The sequence below is a fragment of the Schistocerca serialis genome, chromosome 3 (assembly GCF_023864345.2).
Source record: "Schistocerca serialis cubense isolate TAMUIC-IGC-003099 chromosome 3, iqSchSeri2.2, whole genome shotgun sequence".
NCBI classification, from domain to species: Eukaryota; Metazoa; Arthropoda; class Insecta; order Orthoptera; family Acrididae; genus Schistocerca; species Schistocerca serialis.
Genome location: NC_064640.1, coordinates 47,583,887 through 47,609,891, shown reverse-complemented (window position 1 = coordinate 47,609,891; position 26,005 = coordinate 47,583,887). Strand labels below are relative to the sequence as shown.

The 26,005-nt window shown below is 38.4% G+C and overlaps 1 protein-coding gene across 1 annotated transcript in view; it reads left to right on the top strand.

Moving 5' to 3' along the window:
* Positions 1-26,005, top strand: part of LOC126469699 (apolipophorins) — a 738,135-nt gene that overhangs the window by 429,234 nt on the left and 282,896 nt on the right. The window contains exons 46-48 of the mRNA XM_050096873.1: positions 5,033-5,141; positions 20,898-21,034; positions 21,116-21,349. Of these exons, the coding sequence (XP_049952830.1) occupies positions 5,033-5,141; positions 20,898-21,034; positions 21,116-21,349 (480 nt within the window). The remainder of the gene's footprint in view (positions 1-5,032; positions 5,142-20,897; positions 21,035-21,115; positions 21,350-26,005) is intronic.

Sequence of the window (26,005 nt, the reverse complement as noted above, 5' to 3'; positions counted from 1 at the left end):
CTTGACTGAAATTCCTACATCTTTTTGTTGTGCAGCCTGAATTTTGCTTTGGTAGTGATACAAATAGCGCTTTATGGTCTGATACTCCTAAATGAAGAAGAAACTTCTCTTTTACATAATAATTATAACTACTTACAATATTGTCAATGCATGTTGCAGAGGTTGCTGTAATTCTTGTATACTGATTAAAATTGAGATTTAGCCCATTTGTGGCTACCAGGTTCTTTAAATGTGAAGAAAATTTGTCATCAGTCCTTACATCTATGTTGAAGTCAGCACATATAACCACTTTCTTGTACAGTTTCTCACTTTTTAATTTATGTAGCAATGTATCAAACTTATCTAAAAATACAGAGCTTATATGGTACCCAGGAGTGCAATATATGCTGATAATTAATATGTTATACTCTTTTTAAGTTCTATACAACAACTTTCAAATGTACCTTCTTCATTCAGATGGCTAAAATTCTGTCTGATATCATAGTCTACCGAGGAATGAACTAGTATGCAAGAGCCTCCATATGCATTGGTCCTGCAAATGCTGGTAGCCAGTTTATAGTCTGTAAATTCATTCAGGAGACTGATATTTTCAGATGTTAGCCAATGTTCATTAAAACATATTACTTTCACAGATTGTTTCACACTTTCTAGCAAAATTTCTATATCATAAAGCTTCCTGATCATTCCTTCAGACAGACCTATGATGTTTAAGTGCATAATGAAATTACTACTGCATATATTATTAGGTAGAAGGCCTTCAAAACTAATTTGACTATTAAGTAATGGAGCGTCCACCTGAGTGTTGACTGCTTGTCATGGATTTGTTGTATTGGGCCAAATTCAGAAAGAATTGGCCCCTTTCATCAGTTTTCCTGTGTGTGAGTGTCTGGATAATGAGTAGGTACAGTTTTATTGACAATAATTTCAATCTCTGCTGCATCTCCTGAGGCTGGTACTGGCACCATCACATCTTCTGGACTTGATCCTGTTTGAGCTGGTGCTGTGGCTGTGACTATGTATGTGATTTTGAAATTGTTTTCCCATTTTTCCATTTCCTTGGTCAAAACTGGTTGCATGGCAATTGGTTTTCTTGCAACATCATCATATTTTTGCATTAATTTCACTAGCATTTTGCCAACATATGACTCGCCAGCATTTTTATAATGTAGTCCATGTTTTGTAAACAAATCTCTTGCATCAGGAAGATAAAAAAATGTTACATTTTGATGGGACTTGCATATTTTGTAGAACTGTCTGTTTATTTTTGCAAGCTCCAGACTTATGATGGAATTGTCTTGCAGGTTGTATCTGTGAGGCAAGCTAGTAACTATGATGTTCGGAACTTTCAGATCAAGTAATGTAGTTTTTAGACACTGGGTCATATGTTTACCCTCATTTCTGTATACATTATTCCTTCCACCCATGATTATGATGGCATAATTGTGAGATAGCTCATTAAGTGAGTTGCTATTCTTCATTATCTCAGTCAAAGGTGCATCATACCTGTTGCCGTGAATAACATACTGTATTCACTTATTTTGTCAGTAATTTTCTTGGCGTGGCTATCACCATGTACAACAACTCGTCGTTTGATGTTCACTGGTTTATTTTTCATATTAGACATTTCCTTGGCTGTGCACACTATTTGAAATTTTGTCACTGATTTTAGTTCATCATTTTTTATTGTCTTATCATAATCTTTGTCCAGTGCTGTGAATTTATTTGATAGTGGAATCACAGGAACTGTAGTCACTGTTTGTTTATTTGGCATGCACCATGTTTTTTGTACAGAACGACAGTTAACAACACTGTTGTGCGCTAGACGATGATCTCACTCTATCTCTTTCTATTTCATTTCCTGTTCTTGATATTTCTCCCGAAGTTCTTCATATTTTGCATTTATAGCCATTAAATCATCTGTAAGCACATAATCCTGTGCAAGTCTCTTCATCCCAGAATAACTACTGCAACCTACATCCTTCTGAATCTGCTTATTGTATTCATCTCTTGGACTCCCACTATGATTTTTACCCTCCACGATGCCCTCCAATACTAAATTGGTGATCCTTAGCTGCATCAGAGCATGTGCTACCAACTGATCCCATCTTCTAGTCAAGTTGTGCTACAAATTCCTCTTCTCCTCAATTCTATTCAGTACCACCTCATTAGTTATGTGATCTACAAGTCTAATCTTCAGCATTCTTCTGTAGCACCACATTTCAAAAGCTTCTATTCTCTTCTTGTCTACACTGTTTATAATCCATGTTTCACTTCCATACATGGCAACAATCCATACAAATACTTTCAGAAAAGAATTCCTAACATTTAAATCTATACTTGATGTTAACAAATTTCTCTTCTTCAGTAATGCTTTCCTTGCCACAGCCAGTCTACATTTCAATACAGTTCCCCACAGTCATTTAATGAACAAAGTAAGAGCATATGGACTATCAGACCAATTGTGTGATTGGATTGAAGAGTTCCTAGATATCAGAATGCAACATGTCATTCTCAATGGAGAGAAGTCTTCCGAAGTAAGAGTGATTTCAGGTGTGCCGCAGGGGAGTGTCGTAGGACCATTGCTATTCACAATATACATAAATGACCTTGTGAATGACATCAGAAGTTCACTGAGGCTTTTTGCAGATGATGCTGTGGTATATCGAGAGGTTGTAACAATGGAAAATTGTACTGAAATGCAGGAGGATCTGCAGCGAATTGACGCATGGTGCAGGGAATGGCAATTGAATCTCAATATAGACAAGTGTAATGTGCTGCAAATACACAGAAAGAAAGATCCCTTATCATTTAGCTACAATATAGCAGGTCAGCAACTGGAAGCAGTTAATTCCATAAATTATCTGGGAGTACGCATTGGGAGTGATTTAAAATGGAATGATCATATAAAGTTGACCGTTGGTAAAGCAGATGCCAGACTGAGATTCACTGGAAGAATTTTATAAAGTTCATCATATATCCTCCTTTCAAGACACTGCCCATTCCATACAGCTGCTCTTCCAGGTCCCTTGCTGTCTCTGACAGAATTGCAATGTCATCGGCAAACCTCAAAGTTTTTGTTTCTTCTCCATGGATTCTAATTCCTATTCCAAATTTTTCTGTTGTTTTGTTTGCTGCTTGCTGAATATGCAGATTGAATAACAATCCTGTCTCACTCCCTTCTCAATCAATGCTCTCTGGTGATACAAATTGCCTGATAAAAAGATGAAGTACTCTAAAGATTTTGCTGGATGTCAGTCTAACTTGGCACATGTTCCCACCATAGGTGGGTATATAGATGATAGTTGCAATTCTCTGTGATGTGTAGAACACCTACCGGAGTGGAATAGTTTTGTTTGTGTTTAGTGTTGTTGCCAGGCTGTTTGGGTTATATAAGGGATCTGAACAGTGGCAGATATTGAATGGTTACTGTGAAGGACGTGAACTTAGAACGTACTTGTTATACAACATTATCAGCACCTTACTGTTTGAAAGGTATCTTGTTGTGGGTCTCTGTTTGGCTAGCTGGTCGAATTGTGCAATATCCAGTTTCTGCGGTATTTGGATATCACAGTGGCCTGATTGTGGGTTGTATGTGAACATGAATGAAGCCATACTTGTCATCAAGGTTCCAGTTTAGCACACCTGACCACCACAAGGGAGAATTACTGTACTGTTGGCCAAGCACCTCATAACACCTTCACATCTACACCTTTCACTCTAGAATGAGTAATGGACTCTTGCAACACTCTGTGTCATCCCATACCATTGGTTGAAGACCAGCAGCAGCAGGACTAGGAATTACTCTCCCATGCATAGACTGCTGTTAACATGACAACACAAATGACAACGCAAATGGCTGTGTCTGGAATGGTGTTGTGACCAGGAAGCATGGACTGCTGATGAATAGCATTACATTGTCTCCCATTTTGAATCACGGATGGCCATCATTGACAAGAATGGCGGCAACCTGGCGACAGGTCTCATTCTTCTGGTGCTTTGGAGAGGCACAGAAGTGTTACTCCTGGAAACATAGTGAGGGTAACTATTCGATATGACTTCATTTCATGTCTGGTAATAATCAATGGATCTCAGGTGGCAGAACAGTACATCATGGATGTCCTGCATATTCATGTATTAATTCTCATGTGAAAGTATCATGATGTTGTTATTCAACAGGACAATGCTGTTCGTGCATGGCATGTGCCTTTATGAACTGTGTGATGTGAGATACTCCAGTAGCCAGCAAGATCCACAGATCTGTGCATGCTGATAATGTGTGGAACCAGCTTGGTCATCAACTCTGTCCCAGTGCCGGTATTGAGAATATCAAGGATTTGTTGCAACATTTGCTGGCCAGCTTGCCTTAGGGGAGGATACAATAGCTTGAAGACATCTTCCCCAATGAAATCTGTGCATGCATCCATGCTGGAGCAGATGCAATGTCTTACGAATAAGTTTTCCCATACTGCCAAGTTCTTTGTCAAATTTGACTCAATTTTATAATCGTGGAAATAACATCACACACCCTCTCAACTGTGAGGTTTCATTTCCTCTATCCCATCTGATACCTTCACTTTCTTTGACAGTCATTGTATCATATGAAGTACAGTGTAATACACAAGTAAAATTCACATAAATTGCATTATTTGTTTTAGGGAAAATATATTTTTAAGTTTCCAAAAGCCATCACTTTAATGGGTCTGATGAAAAAGAAAGTAAATGAATAAAAATAACTGAATTACCAAAATTAGAAAAATTATAGCCATTGAAATGAGAAAATAACGAAATTAAGATGTGGAATTGGAAACCTTCATAGACAAAAGTCAATACTTTTTCAGTTAAACTGTTAGATGAAACTTGAATTTATAGTTACGAATTCAAAAGACTATATTACTTAAACAGTTCTCTTTTTGTGTATATATATGAAGTTCTTGAATTTTCCTAACATGGATGAAACAAACCATTACATGTTACATAATTTGAGAGATCATATGTGTTGCTCCATTCTGTTCATTAATCATTTCTGTTCCAGGATTTCAAGCAGATTGATTTATTTAGGCTAGACAATCGCTCAGCATTTAGCCTCAGTGGAGATCTTAATATCCGGACAACACAAACTGGACAAGAAATAAAATTAACAGGTAGTAATATATCTCTTATTTCTATATTTGTAATGTTAGAAGTTTATCAAGTTTTATTTCTTTCTTTTAAAAATGAGGAACCTCTCATTCCATGATCATAAAATGATGGTCCAATACACTGCCACTTGAGGTATTATTGTATCTCTAGTACATAGTGCTAGGGCACTGTCAATTTGGTTGTGAGCATTGTCCATTCTCCATTTTATGTAAATAGAAATGTTACATACAGTTTTTTTTGCAAATGAGAAATTAACTTATATTATATTAATCCACTGCATTCTTGCACTATCAATAACATACCACAGAATTTGTAGTCTTTTTTGTAAAAGGTGAGTTACACTTGTGTCAGCAGGACTTGACCAGTTTATTTACAAGTGCTGCTGTGTAGTGGTGCCATGCTGGTTGACAGTAATGTTGTGCCAGCTATTCAGTTTCCATAATAACATGGAGTGTTATCACCACAATCTTCCAACAATTATTGTTTTTACTGTGTTACATTATTGTCGCAGTAGAAGTTCAGGAGCACCATGGCGTAGTGGTTATGATACTAAACTGTTGCATGGTGGGTTGTGAGTTCCATACTCACCTGGACTGTACAATTTTAATTTCTATATTCAGTTCAAGTACATTCTGGAAGTATCCGCAAATGTAAAGAATCATTGTACTGGAATGTTCTGTAGCTGTATATATACTGTATGTGTTCTGGACAGACACAGTTTGCTCCATGCTCTTGTATGTGCAAGTGCTGAATAAACCTTCATTAAGTGAAGTTACTGTTCATCATTCCTCTAATTACAACTTCTTCTATGTGACATCATTCTGGTGGAGACGCTGGGTACTGGAACTTGTGATAGCGCATGACAGAGCTGCCATTTACATGGCGAGAAACCCGAGTTCGAGCCATATTCAACAGATCAGAAGAGGTAGAAGAAGAATAGGATGTTATGATAACAGTAACTGTGTGCCACCACATGAGACATCTTTCCGGGTTCTCTGGTAACGATGGCCAAGATCCAAACAAGTGGCTGTGTATAGCCAAATTTAACAAATGGGACGACACCGTGTGTTTGGCCTTGTATTTTTCTACTTGGAGGGCACTGCCAAGCAATGGTATGAGAACAACAAGGAAAAGTTCACAAGCTGGGAAGTATTCCAGGCAGAACTGCGCAAGTATTTCGGTGGCACACAATGACAGAAGGGCAAGGCTGAAGATAAATTAAAGTGCAGGGCACAGTGTCCAGGAGAAACTACAGCATCCTACATTAAAGATGACTTGGAGCTGTGTAAAATAGTGGATCCTAGAATGAAGGAGAAAGATAAGGTTGCACATCTCATGAAGGGTGTTGCTGAGGACATGTATCAAGCCCTACTCCTGAAGGAGGTTTTGACAGCAGTTGACTTCATAAAATGGTGCTGGTATATCAAGTTAATGCATCAAAAAAGAATTACACGCAAGAAGTTTGAATGGCTTCCAATGGCTCTCCCACCATTGTCAATTTTCATGAACTAGAGCTGCTACTAGAATAAAGTAACTCCTCAATTAGCTTCACAAGGCTCAGTGCATCCCAATAGGTCAACAGTGGATGGCAGCCCAGATGGTCACCCATCCATGTGCTAACCATGTCCAATGGTGCTTAACACTGGTGATCTGATGGGAACCAGTGTATCCACCACATCACAGCTGTTGACCTTGTAAGATAAGCCACCTTTTAAAGAGACACAAAACCAAATTGATCTTAGGGCCTCCATCAACAATCCTCCAATTACTAAGACCAGTAAAAGATGCAGCAGGTCTCAAAACAACTCAAATTGATAAATACCCTGTGAGTGCAGGAAATCCTTACATTACCCAAATAGTGCACACTGCATAGGGATGCAAAAAAAAGAGTGTGAGGTGTTATCACCTAGCGTACTTAAAAAAATCTGCTACAGCTGAGCATGCTCTGTAAAATGGTCACCAAATGACCATTGCTGACATGTCTATCATAGCTCAAACTAACATAGCTCAAACTAATGGCTTTAAGGACAGTTTAATTAGCAACAATACCATTAATAGAGGCAATGGAAAATTTGGAATGGAATAATGATAATATTATGAAAAGGAGTGACACACTTTCAGAGACATTACTGGTCTCATTCAGCTATGATTTTATGTATATAGACTGAAGTGGAGAGAGAAAATTTGTACCAAGGCCAGGAATTGAACCTGGTCTGCTGCTTGCTCTAGGCAGGTGTGCTAACCCCTAAGGCACCTTGTCACAGTGGTTTGCACAAGAGCATGGATTACCCTGGCATGGCTTCCCCCTCAGTCCAAATTCTCACTGCCACCTCAGGCTACTTTAAGTTCCCCCTTGCACACAAACAGAATTGCCAAGGCTCTCCAGGTTCTGGAAAAAGCACCTCAACATCAAAAGAAAGTGGGGATCCAGTGTGAAATTCAGCTGCAGGTACTTATGCAAATGAAATGACACAATTTAAGAGACTTTACTTGTTTCTGTTCATGGGGAATTTAAAGTAGACTGGGGTGGCAGTGAGAATTTGGATTGAGGAGGAAGATATGCCAGGGTAATCCGTGCAGTTGTGTGAACCACAGTGCCCAGGTGGCTTAGTCGCTAGCACACCTGCTTAGTGGGCAGGAGACCTGGATTCAATTCCCAGCCTTGGTACAAATTTTCACATGCCACTTCAGCCAATATACATAAAATAATATCTGTATGAGACCAGTAAAGTCTCTGAAATTGTGTCATTTCGTTTGTATAAGTACCTGCACCTGGGTTTCAGGCTGAATCTGCAGTTACATTTTATGCTGAAATGCTATTCCAGATCATGGAGAGCCTCGGCAATACTCTTCGTGTGTAAGGGGGAATTTAAAGTAGACTGGTGCAGGAGTGAGGAAGGTGTGTCAGGGTAACTCATGGAGTTGTGTGAAATGCTGTGCCAATGTGGTTTAGTGGCTAGCACACATGCCTAGTAAGCAAGAGACCCATGTTTGATTCTCAGTCTTGGTACAAATTTTCACTCACCACTTCAGTCTATATACATAAAATATTATGGGAAGGATAGTTTGCTACTAATCATATAGCGGAGATGCTGAGTCACAGATGTGCACAACAAAAAGACTGTCAGACCAATGAATTTCCAGCCAAAAAGGCCTTCATTGGACTTAGACAAAATACACGCATACACACACTCACACAAATGTAGCTCACATACACACACACACATGACCACAGTCTCTGGCTGGCTTTGGTAGCCAGAAACTGTAGTCATGCTTGTACGAGTTGCATTTGCATGTGTGTGTGTGTGTGTGTGTGTGTGTGTGTGTGTGTGTGTGTATCTTATTTAATTCTGACAAAGGCATTTTCAGCCAAAAGCTTACATGTCTGACAGTCATTTTGTTCTGCCTACCTATGACTAAACATCTCCACTATATAGTGAGTAGCAAACTAACTGTTGATAGAGACAGCAGTCTGTAGCTTTGTGTGGTGTGCAATCCACTGATCATGTGATTCAATGGGCTGCATTTAATGCTAAGGTAATGTATGTCCATATATATGGAGACACCATGAGCATCAATAACATCACAACATGGGTGTATAAGTATATACCAACAGCCCATCAGCAGCATGGCCAAGGAGTAGTTGGCTGAAAGCTTGTGCCATTTTAACCACTTTATGTAGCTGGAAGCATGAAAATATTTTAGTAAATGTTACCACCTAAAAATTATGCATTCTTACATTATGAAATTCTTACATTGTGAAAAGCAAAGTTCCAAATAGGGCACCAGACACTTTTCACCCATATGGAAGTTTCATTGCAGCACATACTTTATTGCAAAGTGGAAATTAATTTCTATTAATGACAAGTGGGCAGTATGAAAGCAAGAGTTCAATTTTTTTTCCTTATTAAATGAAATATTAACAGCAGTGATTAATAAAGAACATCTACTTTGTGTATTTGTTGACTTTGTAAAGCCTTTAATGTTGTTGATTGTCACATCATACTTCAGTGATCATCAACAGACTACAGAAATGAAGTATAAAGACAGAGTAAAACAAAGATTACCATTATCAACTAGTCGTTGAAGTAATGTGGAATAATCATGTATGGAGTCCCTCAAATATTATTTTGGGAACATTTCCTATTTCTGCTCTATGTAAATGATTTTGTAGAAAAGTAAAAACTGATGGAAACACAATACTCTTTGTGGGTGACAAAGATATTTTAGTTATAACACACAGTGAGGAAAATCAATAGGAAACTGGGCCATTAGTATTACAAAGGTAATTGCAATGGTTCAGAACTAACTGTCTCATCACAAATTCTGGTGGGAAAACTCTGCTGCTGAACTACCACACCACACAATATTTCTGCTCTGCAAAGTCTGTCTTTTTCTTAATGAGCAAGTCTAGCTCAAATGTGATTGATACAAAATTTTTAGGCATATATATTTAGGAGTACTTGAAATGGGAGATGCAACTCTGAAGTCTACATAAAAAAACTGAATACACTTAGAAATGTTGTAAGGACCCTCACTCAAAATACAAGGAGACATTCAGTATGACACTGTACCATGTATATAACTGTTTTTAAGGGGAACCCTATCATGTGCAAAAAACTTTTAGAATATACAAAAAGATTTTCATAGTGATAAAGTAAGAAGTTCAAGGAGTCCTTAAGATTGTTATTTGAAATCTGAAAATATTGCATCTACCTTGTTTTATAATCAAACAAACTTGAACGTAAGATTATAAAATGGGAAGAGGAAGTAAATTAAAATTAAGTGAGATATGATACTGTGAGAAATATTTAACAGAACACTGAAAGAAAAAAGTCAAAGCAAGGCATCTGGAGTAGCCATTAACTCAGTTTTACTGAGCTCCATAGGAGAACATGTAATGGCAAAACTATTTCACTTTGTACGCATTTTATATGAGACATGCAAAATACCTTCTGAATTCAAGAAGAATGTAATAATTCCAACTCCAAAGAGGGCAGCTACTGACAGGTGTGAATACTAATAAGTCATTGCAGTTTTGACACAAATTATATACAGCAGACTGGAAAGACGGCAGGATCCAACCTGGGAGAAGATAGATTTGAGATCCAGATAAATGTAGGCTCATGTGATGCAATACTGACTATCACATAGCCTAGAAGGTAGGTTGAAGAAAGGCAAACTTACATTTATAGCATTTTCAAAATTAGAGAGCTTTTAACAGTGTTGACTGAAAGACACACTTTAAAATTCTGAAGGTAACAGTGATAAAACACATGTATAAAACATTGTCTAAAACTCATACATGAACCAGACTGCAGTTATAAGAGTTGAAGGACACGAAAAGGACACAGAAGTTGAAAAGGGAATGGGACAGGGCTGTAGCTTATCCCTGATATTACTAAGTCTTTACATTGATCAAGTGGTAAAGGAAACCAAGGAGAAGTTCATATGATGGAAGCAACAAAAGTAAATTACACTAAATCAAGGAATCCTGAGGTAATTAGACTAGGAAATGAGACAGTAAAAGTAATTAATGAATTTCGTTATTTGTGCAGCAAAATCACTGATGGTGGAAGAATCACAGAAAATGTAAAAGGCTGACTAGTAATATCAAGAAAATAGTTTCTGAAAAAGAGAAATTTGTTAAAATCAGATATAAAGTTAAGTATTAGGAAGTATTTTCTGATGGTGTTTGACTGAATAGTAGCCTCTTACAGAAGCAGCACATGGATGCTACACAGTTCAGACAAGAAGAGAATAGAAAATTGAGAAATGTGGTGAAGATTAGATGGTAAAATCAGATACCTGATGAGGAGGTATTGAACTGGATTGAGGAAAAAAGAAAAGAAAGAAAAAGAAGGGATCAGTTCATATGACACATCCATTGAAAGTTGATAATAGAGTGAAGATCAAAGGAAAAAGAGAGTTATAGAGACTACAGTAAGCTTTTTCAAATGATTTATAGGTTGTAGCAGTTATGTGGGGATTAAGAGGCATGCACAGTATTGATTAGCATGAAACCAGTCTTCAGACTGAAGACCACAGAACAACATCACGAAAAACTAGACTTCACAAAAAGGATCATCTTGAAAGAAGAAAAATCTTCAAAGATAGCTATGATTTTCAGTCATAAGGAATTAGGTAGATATTTAACCAGCAGCAAAGTGTAATAAGTACTAAAAAATGTACAAGATGGTATATAATATTGCATTTGTTATACTGCCACATGCTTTCTTATCTAAAATAAATGTCAATGTTAAACACATTTTAAGTAAAGTTGAAACTGTTCTTTTTTTATCACTGTTTCTCTCCTACCACTTAATTTTTATACCATTGTACTAAGTAAACCTGATTTAACAAATATTATAATTGTTATTGTCACCTTATATTATGTTTATATTATTATTTACACTGCTGTTGTTGAACTTGTAATCTGGTATTAATTACTATAAATATAAAATAACTGTATTACTTTTTACTTTTTCTTGAATCATATGTACAAATAGTGCACTAAAATTATTTATTGAACAAAAGATAAATGCAAGGTCAGGAAAACGACACAAAAAAATTCAGCAGGAGTATACTGGGGAAAGCAGTACAAAAAAGTTCAATAGGAGGGCACTGAAAGATTTCATAGACAGTATATTGTCTCTTAAGTAACACGATGAATGAATTTTCAAGCTCTGATAGCATCCAATGGTATTTAAAATGCTCAAGAGGCAGATCACTATCAAGTCTCTCTGAAAAATTAATAATAATAATAACAGAACCATGGACCTTGCTGTTGGTGGGGAGGCTTGCGTGCCTCAGCGATACAGATGGCCATACCGTAGTTGCAACCACATCGGAGGGGTATCTGTTGAGAGGCCAGACAAACATGTGGTTCCTGAAGAGGGGCAACAGCCTTTTCAGTAGTTGCAGGGGCAACAGTCTGGATGATTGACTGATCTGGCCTTGTAACACTAACCAAAACGGCCTTGCTGTGGTGGTACTGCGAACGGCTGAAAGCAAGGGGAAACTACAGCCGTAATTTTTCCCGAGGGCATGCAGCTTTACTGTATGGTTAAATGATGATGGCGTCCTCTTGGGTAAAATATTCCGGAGGTAAAATAGTCCCCCATTTGGATCTCCGGGCGGGGACTACTCAGGAGGACGTCGTTATCAGGAGAAAGATAACTGGCATTCTACGGATCGGAGCGTGGAATGTCAGATCCATTAATCAGGCAGGTAGGTTAGAAAATTTTAAAGGTGAAATGTATAGGTTAAAGTTAGATATAGTGGGAACTAGTGAAGTTTGGTGCCAGGAGGAACAAGACTTTTGGTCAGGCGAATACAGGGTTATAAATACAAAATCAAATAGAGGTAATGCAGGAGTAGGTCAAACAATGAATAAAAAAATAGGAATGCGGGTAAGCTACTACAAACAGCATAGTGAACGCATTATTGTGGTTAAGATAGACACAAAGCCAATGCCTACTACAGTAGTACAAGTTTATATGCCAACTAGCTCTGCAGAGGACGAAGAAATTTATGAAATGTATGATGAGATGAAAGAAATTATTCAGGTAGTGAAGGGAGATGAAAATTTAATATTCATGGGTGACTGGAATTCGAGAGTAGGAAAAGGGAGAGAAGGAAACATAGTAGGTGAATATGGATTGGGAGTAAGAAGTGAAAGAGGAAGCCGTCTGGTAGAATTTTGCACAGAGCATAACTTAGCCATAGCTAACACTTTGTTCAAGAATCATAAAAGAAGTTTGTATACATGGAAGAATCCTGGAGATACTAGTAAGTATCAGATAGATTATATAATGGTAAGAGAGAGATTTAGGAACCAGGTTTTAAATTGTAAGACATTTTCAGGGGCAGATGTGAACTCGGACCACAATCTATTGGTTATGAACTGTAGATTGAAACTGAAGAAACTGTAAAAAGGCGGGAATTTAGGGAGATGAGACCTGGATAAACTGACTAAACCGGAGGTTGTACAGAGTTTCAGGGAGAGCATAGGGGAACAATTGACAGGAATGGGGGAAAGAAATACAGTAGAAGAAGAATGGATAGCTCTAAGGGATGAAGTAGTGAAGGCAGCAGAGGATCAAGTAGGTAAAAAGACAAGGGTTAGTAGAAATCCTTGGGGAACAGAAGAAATATTGAATTTAATTGATGAAAGGAGAAAATATAAAAATGCAGTAAATGAAGCAGGCAAAAATGAATACAAACGTCTCAAAAATGAGATCAACAAGAAGTGCAAAATGGCTAAGCAGGGATGGCTAGAGGTCAAATGTAAGGAGAGGCTTATCTCACTAGGGGCAAGATAGATACCGCCTACAGGAAAATTAAAGAGACCTTTGGAGAAAAGAGAGCCACTTGTATGAATATCAAGAACTCAGATGGAAACCCAGTTTTAGCGCAAAGAAAGGAAAGCAGAAAGTTGGAAGGAGTATATAGAGGGTCTATACAGGGGTGATGTACTTGAGGACAATACTATGGAAATGGAAGAGGATGTAGATGAAGATGAAATGGGAGATATGATACTGCATGAAGAGTGAAGGTGGCAGGGGTAAAATACAGGGAGCGAAAGGCTATTTACAATTTGTACAGAAACCAGATGGCAGTTATAAGAGTCGAGGGGCAGGAAAGGGAAGCAGTGGTTGGGAAGAGAGTGAGATGGGGTTGTAGCCTCTCCCCGATGTTATTCAATCTGTATATTGAGCAAGCAGTAAAGGAAACAAAAGAAAAGTTCGGAGTCAGCATTAAAATCAATGGAGAAGAAATAAAAACTTTGAGGTTCGCCGATGACATTGTAATTCTGTCATAGACAGCAAAGGACTTGGAAGAGCAGTTGAACAGAATGGACAGCACCTTGAAAGGAGGATATAAGATGAACATCAACAAAAGCAAAACGAGGATAATGGAATGTAGTCGAATTAAGTCTGGTGATGCTGAGGGAATTAGATTAGGAAATGAGACAGTTAAAGTAGTAAAGGAGTTTTGCTATTTGGGGAGGAAAATACCTGATGATGGTTGAAGTAGAGAGGATATAAAATGTACACTGGCAATGGCAAGGAAAGCGTTTCTGAAGAAAGGAATATGTTAACATCGAGTATAGATTTAAGTGTCAGGAAGTCGTTTCTGAAAGTATTTGTATGGAGTGTAGCCATGTATGGAAGTGAAACATGGATGATAAATAGTTTGGACAAGAAGAGAATAGAAGCTTTTTAAATGTGGTGCTACAGAAAAATGCTGAAGATTAGATGGGTAGATCACATAACTAATGAGGAGGTATTGAATAGAATTGGGGAGAAGAGGAATTTGTGGCACAACTTGACTAGAAGAAGGGATCGGCTGGTAGGACATGTTCTGAGGCATCAAGGGATCACCAATTTAGTACTGGAGGGCAGCGTGGAGGGTAAAAATCGTAGAAGGAGACCAAGAGATGAATACAATAAGCAGATTCAGAAGGATGTAGGCTGCAGTAGGTACTGGGAGATGAAGAAGCTTGCACAGGATAGAGTATCATGGAGAGCTACATCAAACCAGCCTCAGGACTGAAGACCACAACAACAACAACAACAACAGAATCATTTACAAAAAACAGCCTAGATATTTAATTGATGTGACAATTTGAAGAACCAAAATGCTAATGCAGTATTTGAACATAGTGGGATTGTTTTTCATACTCTATGAGTGAAAGATACACAACACCGGTGTAATATTCTACAGTACTTATTATTTGTTACACAAACCAGTTTTTGGCTGCTATGTCATCATCAGGTACAAAGATCAGTATGTGGAGCAGTGAAATTATATTGGATCAAAGATTTTAAACTAGTGCATGTACAGAGTATCACCATTTAAAGAGATGAAGATGATAATTTTAGTATAGGAATAAAACAAGCAAGGATATTTCAGTGTAAACTTGATGTAAGATTATTTAATAAAGATAAAATATGTGACACATTAACGAATGTACTGTAGACAAATTACAACAGTTTTACACAGAAGAACATAATTGAGCAATAAGCTTTGCTGAAGCACTCCAAAGATGTGGCCGAACAAAATAACCTTGTCTTTAATAGATCCTAAATTACAAACAGGTAAGACATACACTGAAGCACCAAAGAAACTAGTATATGCATGAGTATTCAAATGCAGAGATATGTAAACAGGTAGAATATGGCACTGTTGCTAACAGTGCCTATACAGGGTGAGTCACCTAACATTACCACTGGATGTATTTCGTAAACCACATCAAATACTGACAAATCAATTCCACAGACCGAATGTGAGGAGAGGGGCTAGTGTATTGGTTAATACAAACCATAAAAAAATGCACGGAAGTATGATTTTTAACACAAACCTACATTTTTTTAAATGGAACCACATTAGTTTTGTTAGCACATCTGAACATATAAACAAATACTAAACAGTGCCATTTGTTGCATTGTAAAATGTTAATTACATCCAGAGATATTGTAACCTAAAGTTGACGCTTGAATACCACTCCTCCGCTGTTCGATCATGTGTATCGGAGAGCACCGAATTATGTTGGGATCCAAAGGGAACGATGATGGACCTTAGGTACAGAAGAGACTGGACCAGCACATTACGCCCACATGCAAACACCTTTTTATCGGTCTTTTTCACTGACGCACATGTACATTACCATGAGGGGTGAGGTACACGTACACACGTGGTTTCCGTTTTCAATTACGGAGTGGAATAGTGTGTGTCCCGACATGTCAGGCCAATAGATGTTCAATGTGGTGGCCATCATTTGCTGCACACAATTGCAATCTTTGGCATAATGAATGTCGTACACGCCGCAGTACATCTGGTGTAATGTCACCGCAGGCTGCCACAATACGTTGTTTCATATCCTCTGGAGTTGTAGGCACATCACAGTACACATTCTCCTTTAACGTACCCCACAGAAAGAAGTCCAGAGGTGTAAGATCAGGAGAACAGGCTGGCCAATTTATGCGTACTCCACATCCTATGAAACGCCCGTCGAACATCCTGTCAAGGGTCAGCCTAGTGTTAATTGCGGAATGTGCAGGTGCACCATCATGCTGATACCACATACGTCGACGCGTTTCGAGTGGGACATTTTCGAGCAACGTTGGCAGATCATTCTGTAGAAACACGATGTATGTTGCAGCTGTTTGGGCCCCTGCAATGAAGTGAGGACCAATGAGGTGGTCGCCAATGATTCCGCGCAATACATTTACAGTCCACGGTCGCTCTCGCTCTACCTGTCTGAGTCAGCGAGGATTGTCCATGGACCAGTAATGCATGTTCTGTAGATGCACTGCCCAGTGGTTTGTGAAACCCACTTCATCGGTAGACAGGTAGATCTGCAACGCATTCTCTGTTAATGCCCATTGACAGAATTGCACTCAATGATTAAAGTCATCACCATGTAATTGCTGACGTAGCGACACATGAAACGGCTGAAAGCATTGATAATGCAGTATGCGCATGACACTACTTTGACTCAGTCCACCAGCTCTCATAATGTCCCGTGTACTCATGTGTGGGTTCATGGCAACAGCAGCTAACACACCAACTGCACCCACTTCTCCTGTGACAGGCCTGTTACGGACCCGTTTGCGTGCTACGACCATACCTGTTGCATACAGTTGGCGGTAGATGTTTTGCAATGTGCGGCACATTGGATGCTCTCTGTCCGGGTACAGTTCTGCATACACCCTGCAGGCTTCAGCTGCATTTCGTCAACACTCGCCATAGATGAGTATCATCTCTGCCTTTTCAGATTTCGAATACACCATGGTCACAGTTCCTACAACACTACACTATCACAGACATCTGGTAACACGGTGTACTACAGTTGGTATGTGTGTGAAGACGAATGCAGAATAACAATAGCAGCAAGCGCTACATGCGGTAACTGCGACAGCTAGACCAAACCACAACAGTGCACTACAGCCACACTCGTAAACACGGTCGTCATCATAAACATGTCCCTGCAGATGCTGCTCGCCAATCGTGGCCCGTGTTTGTTACAACACGCAACTGAACGTTGGAGGTTTCAAGTGTCAACTTTAGGTTACAATATCTCCGGATGTAATTAACATTTTACAATGCAACAAACGGCACTGATTACGTATTTGTTTATATGTTCAGATGTGCTAACAAAACTAACGTGGTTCCATTTAAAAAAACGTAGGTTTGTGTTAAAAAACGTACTTCCGTGCATTTTTGTATGGTTTGTATTAAACAAGTGCACTAGCCCCTCTCCTCACGCTTGGTCTGTGGAATCGGTTCGTCAGTATTTGATGTGGTTTATGAAATATATCCAGCGGTAACGATAGGTGACTCACCCTGTATAAGACAACTAGTGTCTGACACAGGTTATAGAATGGTTATGTCTGCTACAATGACAGGTTATCAAGATTTAAGTGACTTTGAATATGGTGTTATAGTCGATGCACGAGCATCTCCAAGGTAATGATGAAATGGGGATTTTCCCACATGACCATTTCACAAGTGTACCGTGAATATCAGGAATCTGGCAAAACATAAAGTCTCCAATGTCACTGCAGCTTCAAAAAGATCCTGCAAGAATGGGACCAATGATGACTGAAGAGAATCATTCAATGTGACAGAAGTGCAACCCTTTCACAAATTGCTGTAGATTTCAATGCTGGGTCATCAACAAGTTTCAGCATGTGATCTATTCAATGAAACATTATCAGTATGGGCTTTCAGAGCTGAAGGTCCACTCATGTACCCTTGATGACTGCACTACACAAAGCTTTACGCTTCACCGGCCTGTTGACAGTGACATTCGACTGTTGATGACTGGAAACATGTTTCCTGATCAGATGAGTCTCATTTAAAATTGTATTGAGTGGATGGACGCATATGGGCATAGAGACAACCTCATGGATCCATGGACCCTGTATGTCAGCAGGGTGGGGGCTCTGTAATGGTGTATGGTGTGTGCAGTTGGAGTGATATGGGGCCCCTTAAACATTTAGATATTACTCTGACAGGTGATTCATACATAAGCGTCCTGTCTGATCATCTGCATCCATTCATGTCCATTGTGCATTCTGATGGATATGGACAATTCCAGCAGGACAATGCAACACCCCATACATTCTAAATTGCTACAGAGTGGCTCCAGGAACACTATTCTCAGTTTAAACACTTATGCTGGCAACCAAGGTTCCTGGCCATGAACATTATTGAGCATATCTGAGATGCCTTGCGACATGCTGTTCAGAAGAGATCTCTGCCCCCTCATACTCTTACAGATTTATGGACAGCCCTGCAGGATTCATGGTGTCATTTCCATCCAGCACTACTTCATATATTAGTAAAGCCCATGCCATGTCATGTTGTGACCCTTCTGCATGCTTGCAGGAGCCCTACACAATATTAGGCAGGTGTACCAGTTTCTGTGGCTCTTCAGTGTAACAGTGATATTAAGCAGTGAGTGATGCAGCTGTAATTATACAAATCAAAAAATTTTTTTAACATAACAATAGAAATTATAGTAACTGAAATAAAGGAAATCGAGCATATGAGTATGAGGAGTAAGAGGAGTAATTTACAACATGGCCTGGATGGAATGATAAGTAGTTTTTGCAGTTAGAAGTGGTGAATAAAGGAACTGTATCTGGTCATTCAGTACTAGTCTGAGGTTGATGGGTATATGTTTATTAATTTCCATTGTTTCAAGACAGTTCATCTTCCTTCCTTTGTGGAGGTGATATAATACTTCATGTTTCACTTTGTAAGCATGGCCTTCATCAAGCAGGTAGTCTGAAAAAGTAGAGTCTCCTTTTCTAAGTTCCAACTTCTGTGGTGTTGCTTCAAGTGGGTATATATGCCCTGGCAGACTGACCTATATAGAATTTGCCACAGTTACAATTAGTTTTATGTATTACACTCCTATCCAAAGCTGGAGTACTGTCTTTCCCATTGGGCAAAAAGTGTCCAACTGTGTTGAGCATATAAAATGTTTTTACATTCCTGCATATATGCTTTCTGGCTACATGCAATGAGACTTTTTGTAAGTATGGAATTGTGCCCCATTTATTGCATTCTTGAATTGGTGGGCTAAGAGCAAAGTACAGATGAGAGTATACCTGTTGTTTCTGCTTTTTGTGTATTATGGAGTCCACTAAGGTAGGAGGATAGCCATTATTTGATACTATTTGTTTGATTGCATTTAATTCCATTTGGAAGTTAGCTTCTTTCATGAGGATGGATATTAGGCAATGTATCATGGATTGAAAGGCAGCATATTTATGGGTCACTGGGTGTTGGGGATTGCTATCTGCATTTTGATTGGTGAGCATTCATCAGACAATCCCTCTTGAGCAATGCAAACATGTCACAACCTACCACTCACTGTGAGGTGAAGGCAGATCCACCATCTTGGTTACACTGCAAGGTGCCTCAGCAGCAGGTCCCGTGGGCAAAATAAGTGGCACCCGAGTTGTACCATGTGATGTACCAGATTCTGTTTACTTTACACTCTCAGACAGCAGCTTGAAGATGACTGACCATGGCCAAATGCATCTTCAGCTGTTCATGAACTGTGGCCGGCTCCTCCTGCACCCTCACACAACATGGAGATATCCTGTCCATCCTAGTACTACTAACTTAAGAATTAACTGTAAAAGCACACAGAGAAAGCTATAGATGTAACTTGCTACTCTCCTGGTGTGTCACCAATGGAGACTGGCACCTAGCTGAGCTGTAAAGCTGGCCATTCAAAAGAAATGCACAAATCTACACTTTAGAGCTGCTAAAATTCAAGGCAAAACCCCTCAAATACAAAATTTTGCAAGGAAAAAACATCAAATTATGGAAGCTCACAGAAAAAGCTAAACATGTAACTTGCTACACTTTTGGTGTGTCAGCAACAGGGGCTGGAGCCTGACTGAGTTGTGACCAATGGCCGCTGGCCATTTGAAACAAACAAGTGACAACTGTACCACAGAATGCACAGATCTACACTTTACAGTTACTAATATGGGAGTCCACACTTCTTAAATACAAAAACACACAAGGAATTCAAGAATTAAACTATGGAAACACACAATAAAGGTAAAGAAGTAACTTGCTACTCTCCTGATGTTTCACCAATGGAGATTGGATCATGATTCACTAATTAATGCAAGCTACTGTTATGCCTAGAATCTGTGATGGATCATGCTAACTACATTTTGCCTTCCTGTGCTCAGAATGGAGTAGTGGAAATTCAGATTTTTCAGACAGACAAATAAGAAAACAGGGAAAATCTGGTGGAAGGCAGGGGTATCAACTTGTCTCTAATGGGTAACTGAAAGAGTTTGGACCAAAATGCAGTGATGTGCAGTATGTGATGAAATGTGAATGAATAGTGAGGTATTCGTTTTGAAATTATCAGCTACATTTTTTCATATTCTTATCCAGAAAAATTCATATTATACAGTTTATAAACACTAGTGTCACTAGATATGTAATAAATTGTGTATCTTCATTTATGTTTTTTTAAATATTTATGTTTTATTCTTAAATTTTATTGGTGTTTAATTGTTGTGTTGATATGGCATGTGCAATATCATTGTAAAATTGTGGGACAAACTAATGAACCATTAACTTATTTACTTAATATTGTTGTTCATTTCAGTGACCTTATAAACTCATACTTGTGTTGATTCATACAAGTTTTACCTAGGTTTGATTATACACTATTTTTGCCACAGTCAAGGAGTTATATTATGTTTCAGCGATACATACAAACAGGACAGTGGAACTTAAAACAGACTATCAATATCTTGACTCTAAATTCTGGCAGAAAACCACTTTGCACCTGACACCAGATGCATGGATCACTTGTGATACTACATTCACCAACAAAACATCTGTAAGTATTGAGTATATTTCATCTTTTCTCAATTTCCTGTTGTATGTTACCAGATTAAAATCTGTTTTAACTGTGTTTTAGCTCAACAAGGAAGAAGAACACTTTGAAATTAATTTTGCTTATCCTCGAAGAAATTACACAGTCACTGGGCACTATGGTTCAGATAACAATTCCTTGTCCTCGGAGGTAACACTAATGTGGGACAAACAGGCAGATGTGAAAACTGTGACTGGTATTATCGACTGGAAAAGAATAAGTGAAATTCCAAATGCTCAACATGCCCTTATTGTCATCAAACATCCTTCATTTGAAAAGGTAAGGATAAGTTGATTTTTGAAGCAAAAGTAATAATTTGAAAACAAATCCAAAAACTTTCCGCCTCTTAAAAATATCCTTATGTAAAATATAATTAATATATTATTGACAGTGAGTAATTGTATCAAAGCTATAAACTGATGTTTCTCTTGACTTTAATTGAAATTTAGCTGCAGTCATTAATATTGTTCAGAGCAATACACCAGCTAATTTTTTTGGTAATTCATGTGTGAAGGGAACAGTAAATGGAGAAAACTTGGATGATGAAGTATGAAGTGTTTCTGAGTACTAATCAGTTAAGTGTTTCTGAGTAATAATCAGTTAAATAGCAGCTTTTTTCATGCTGTTACAAATTCTGGAGGATTTCTGAAGCTACTTGTGCCATTACAGCATTGCAAGCATAATGCTGAGATCCTGCTTAAAACAGAGCAGGCCGAATAAACCTGCAGGGACAGACAACAATTTGAAAAAGGGGTAGATATTAACTTAAAAATCAAAAAGAATTCTTGTCAAAAGTACTTGAATAATGCATATGCTCACCTATTTGTTAAAAAAAAATAAAATTTTATTAGGAAATATAGAAAATTAATCTAACTAAATGGAAATGGTACAAGCTACATTAAGTTATGAGTACACATGCTCACACACAAAAATCACCACAGATGTCCACAATGTTCTCTTCAATTATTGCATAAAATTACACTAAAAATACATATACATATAAACTGCTTAATTTGGTCTGAAAATAGCTGTAATATCTGCACGATTCAGTAAGTTCACAAGCCTTGATGGTGGACCAGCCAAGTTTCCATGCCTTCTACATCAAAGGAACTAATTATACTGCTCTTTCTCTGGAATAGCCTTATAAGGTGGAATCCAAAATTTTCGGTACTGGTGCTGCCATCTGGAAAGTAGGAGTAGTAGATCTTTGCACCGCTAGGTGGCGAGAGCTGCATATCTGATGAGACAGTGTGCAGAGTGGCATTCAGCTGGGAGGAAGTGTTGCGTGTCCACAGTGATTTCTGTAATACTCTGTGTTTGCTGTGTAGCAATTTTATGATGGATCTGCGAACAGAAACAGACCTTTGTCAGACCGCATCTGATGGTCCAACCTTCTTGTCACATGTTGTCACCAGCGACGAGAGCTGGATTTACGGGTATGACCCAGAGACAAAGCGACAATTGTCCCAGTGGAAGAGCCCGTACTCTCCAAGACCCAAAAATACGAGGCAGGTAAAGAGCAAAGTGAAGAGCATGATCATCTTTTTCTTTGATACCAAGGGAATTGTGCACAAAGAATTCATCCCACCCAACCAAACAGTGAATTCCACATTCTACTGTGATGTTTTGTGACAGCTCTGTGAAAATGTGTGGTGATGACAGCCTGAACTTTGGTGCCAAGGAAACTGGCTGCTACATCACGACAACGTGCCCTGTCACACTTCCTTCCTCATCAGGACCTTTTTGGCAAAAAACAACATGGCGGTTTACCCCACCCACCATACTCACCAGATTTGGCACCTTGCAAATTTGCACTACTCCCAAAACTGAAACTCAAGTTGAAAGGCCAACAGTTTGACACTCTAGAGAGGATTCAAGAAGCATTGCTTGCGGTGATAAGCCCCCTCAAAGAACAGGACTTCCAGAAAACATTTGACCTGTGGCAGAAGTGCTGGGACCAGTGTATATGTGTGGATGGGAACTTCTTCGAAGGTGATAGTGACCATTAGTCCAAAGGTAAGGGTTTCAACAGATGGCAGCACCAGTCCCAAAAATTTTGAATAGCACCTCATATACTGTAAGTACCACTACAACTTTATTATAGGGTTCAAGCAACTCTCAAGCATTTATGAATACATTGGATCTGACCAATTATTTTTCAAGATGAATCATTCTTTGCTTCCCTACACAAAGCCAGTATGTTTATAGCGTGCTTGCACCAAAGATCACATATGCAATTCCATGGGCTAGACATGTCAGTCGTACACCCTCAGATCTCTTGACTATTGTTATTACAGTTTATAAAATCTTCCTTTCTCATTATTAATTAGTCCATTTCACATCAAAGTTTTCAAGAACAGAATTTCAGGACATTGTCAAATGAAATAGTCCCAGTTAATATCTATCAGGATACCTAAATTTCCGTTGTGACACATTTGATTTAGTCATGTACCCTACACAAATACACTATTTATCCCCACAATTATTCTCATTTCCTGTTGCTTCTTAACACATTGGAGCCGACGGGCATAATAGATATTTTCACTATGTTTTAACCATAAAATCTGATGGATGTATGTCATATGTTCTTCACTTCTGACTTATTTGTTAGTGATTTAAATATGTGATTTACATTTGTAAATGGCGAGACTAATTGTTTGGCTTGTCATAAGTGCATTGTTGATGGCTAGCAGGCGCCAGTCTCTCATGAATGGTACCAGTGTTATGTGAACTGCGCGCACGCTCGGAATATTGTTGAAGGTTGTTTTGTTCTATGTCTTCTGCGGTGTTGTGGTATTGTATGCATCCTTCCCATGTGTAACAACATATAAATAGTGAATATAGAAAACAAACATCACTTGTCAAACTTAGAGATTGAAGAACTCTTGAACAATGGCTCAGAACTTGACAATCTTTTGGGCAACATGGGCGATTTTTCAGAAGACAACGATGACCCATGTGAGCTGGAGAGTGAAATCTGTGCTGCTGATAGAAACGATGGTAGTGAGTATGAAGAAGCTAATGCACAAGTTTCTGTTAGTCAGGTTTGCCATTCATTTCAATAGCCCGTCCTTCATAATGAATGGTGTCATTTTGATGGACTCCCTGAATTACCTCTGTTTGAAGAAACGAGTGGTATTCAGGTTCCTGTTCATACATTATCAACAGAACTAGACTGTTTGTTACAATCTTTTGATCACAGCATGTTTCTAAATGTAAAGTCAGAGACAAATACATATGCTACTGATAATATTTCTGAACTTCACCATCAGAACAGAATCAAACCAAAATCTTTATAGTAGAAGTGGAGAGCAGTAAGGATTCATGAAGTGGAGAGCAGTGAGGATACATGAAGTATATCAATTTTTTGCAATTGTCTTGCATATGTGTATTGTAAAGAAACCTAAACATATGGGTTATTGCTCTGAAGACCCTGTGCTTGGTTCATAATTTGATTCTCAGCTAATGTTATCCAAGAGATTTTTTGCCATATTAAGGATACTGCATGTTAACAATAATGCGCTATGAATACCTTAACAACAACCAGGCCATGATCATCTGCATAAAATAAGACCTGTTAGGGACCTTTTCACAGAAAGATGCAGAAAAGTCTTTTATCCATGTTGACAATTCTGTTAAATCCCTGCTCCCGAGGCTATGTTCCTCTTACTTGGGAAAATGACATGTGGTATAAATGACCAGGTTTTATACAAGTCCTGCAGTCCTTGAAGAGCGATGGGAAATAAATGCATTGGAAGTTGGAACTGTGATGAAGGACAGGATAGGTTTGCTTAGAAACCTAATAAATCAAAAACTAAAGAAAGGAGAAAGGATGTTTTGTCACAAAGGACACCTTTTCTGCGTGAAATAGAAAGACAAACATGATGTACACATGTTGTCAACACAGCATAAGATGACTGCTTCACATATCAGTGTAAAAACCAGGAGTGGATATGTTGAGGTAGTAAAGCCAGACATTATACTAGACTACAACTTGTCTAAAACAGGTGTCGACAGAGGAGACCAGCTGATGAGTGAGAGACTGTAAAATGGGGGAAAAAGATTTTCTTCCATAGTTTTATGATGGCAGTTGTAAGTGTCACCATTATTCACAATATCAAAATGTCAAAAAAGTGTGCATTATCAGATTTTATCTGTAAATCAGCAAAGCAATTGGTTCAATAAGGACGAGCAGAACTAAATAATGACTCACACTCAGCATCTGGAACTGCAAGTGCAAACAGACTCACAGTATGTCATTTTCCTGAGAAACTGCCACCAACAGAAAAGGAAACAAACCCCTCGATGATGCAAGGCCTGTTGGGAACAAGGGAAAGCTGCAGGAAAGGTAGTGAGGAAAGAGACCAAATACTTCTGTAGGCCATATGACACAGGCCTTTGTGTTCCTGAGTGTTTTGAAAGATTCATTCTCTAATTTGTAAACATGTGAAATAAACATTTCACAATAAAACACTGTATCTATAAATGAAGCATTTAGTATTTCCTGCTGACAAGTGATGTTAAATCAATAGCCTACCATTCCCTATGACTTATGAAAATTTTTTCCACTTTGGGGAAAAATTAAAATGCTGAAAAACAGTATCTTTAGAGTAATACCTACAAATCCCTGTATAATTTATTTGTGCTAAAAGTATACATATTCATAAAGAGGAAGTATGGAAGGTTAAGCTAATATACTGCCTAAAGAGGATAAGTGGATTAGTAAATTTATTAAAAAATTGTAAATTGTATCAGATTTCCTCAAGATCTGAGTATTAACTGGAATGCCAACCCGTTAGGCTCCAATGTGGTAACATGGAACACCTTCTTAAGATTGCCATATAATGAAGCTGCACTTAACATAGACTATCTATGATGCAGCCTAGTGGCCATTATTATCAAAATTTAACATAAAAATTTCTTTGTTTTAATACT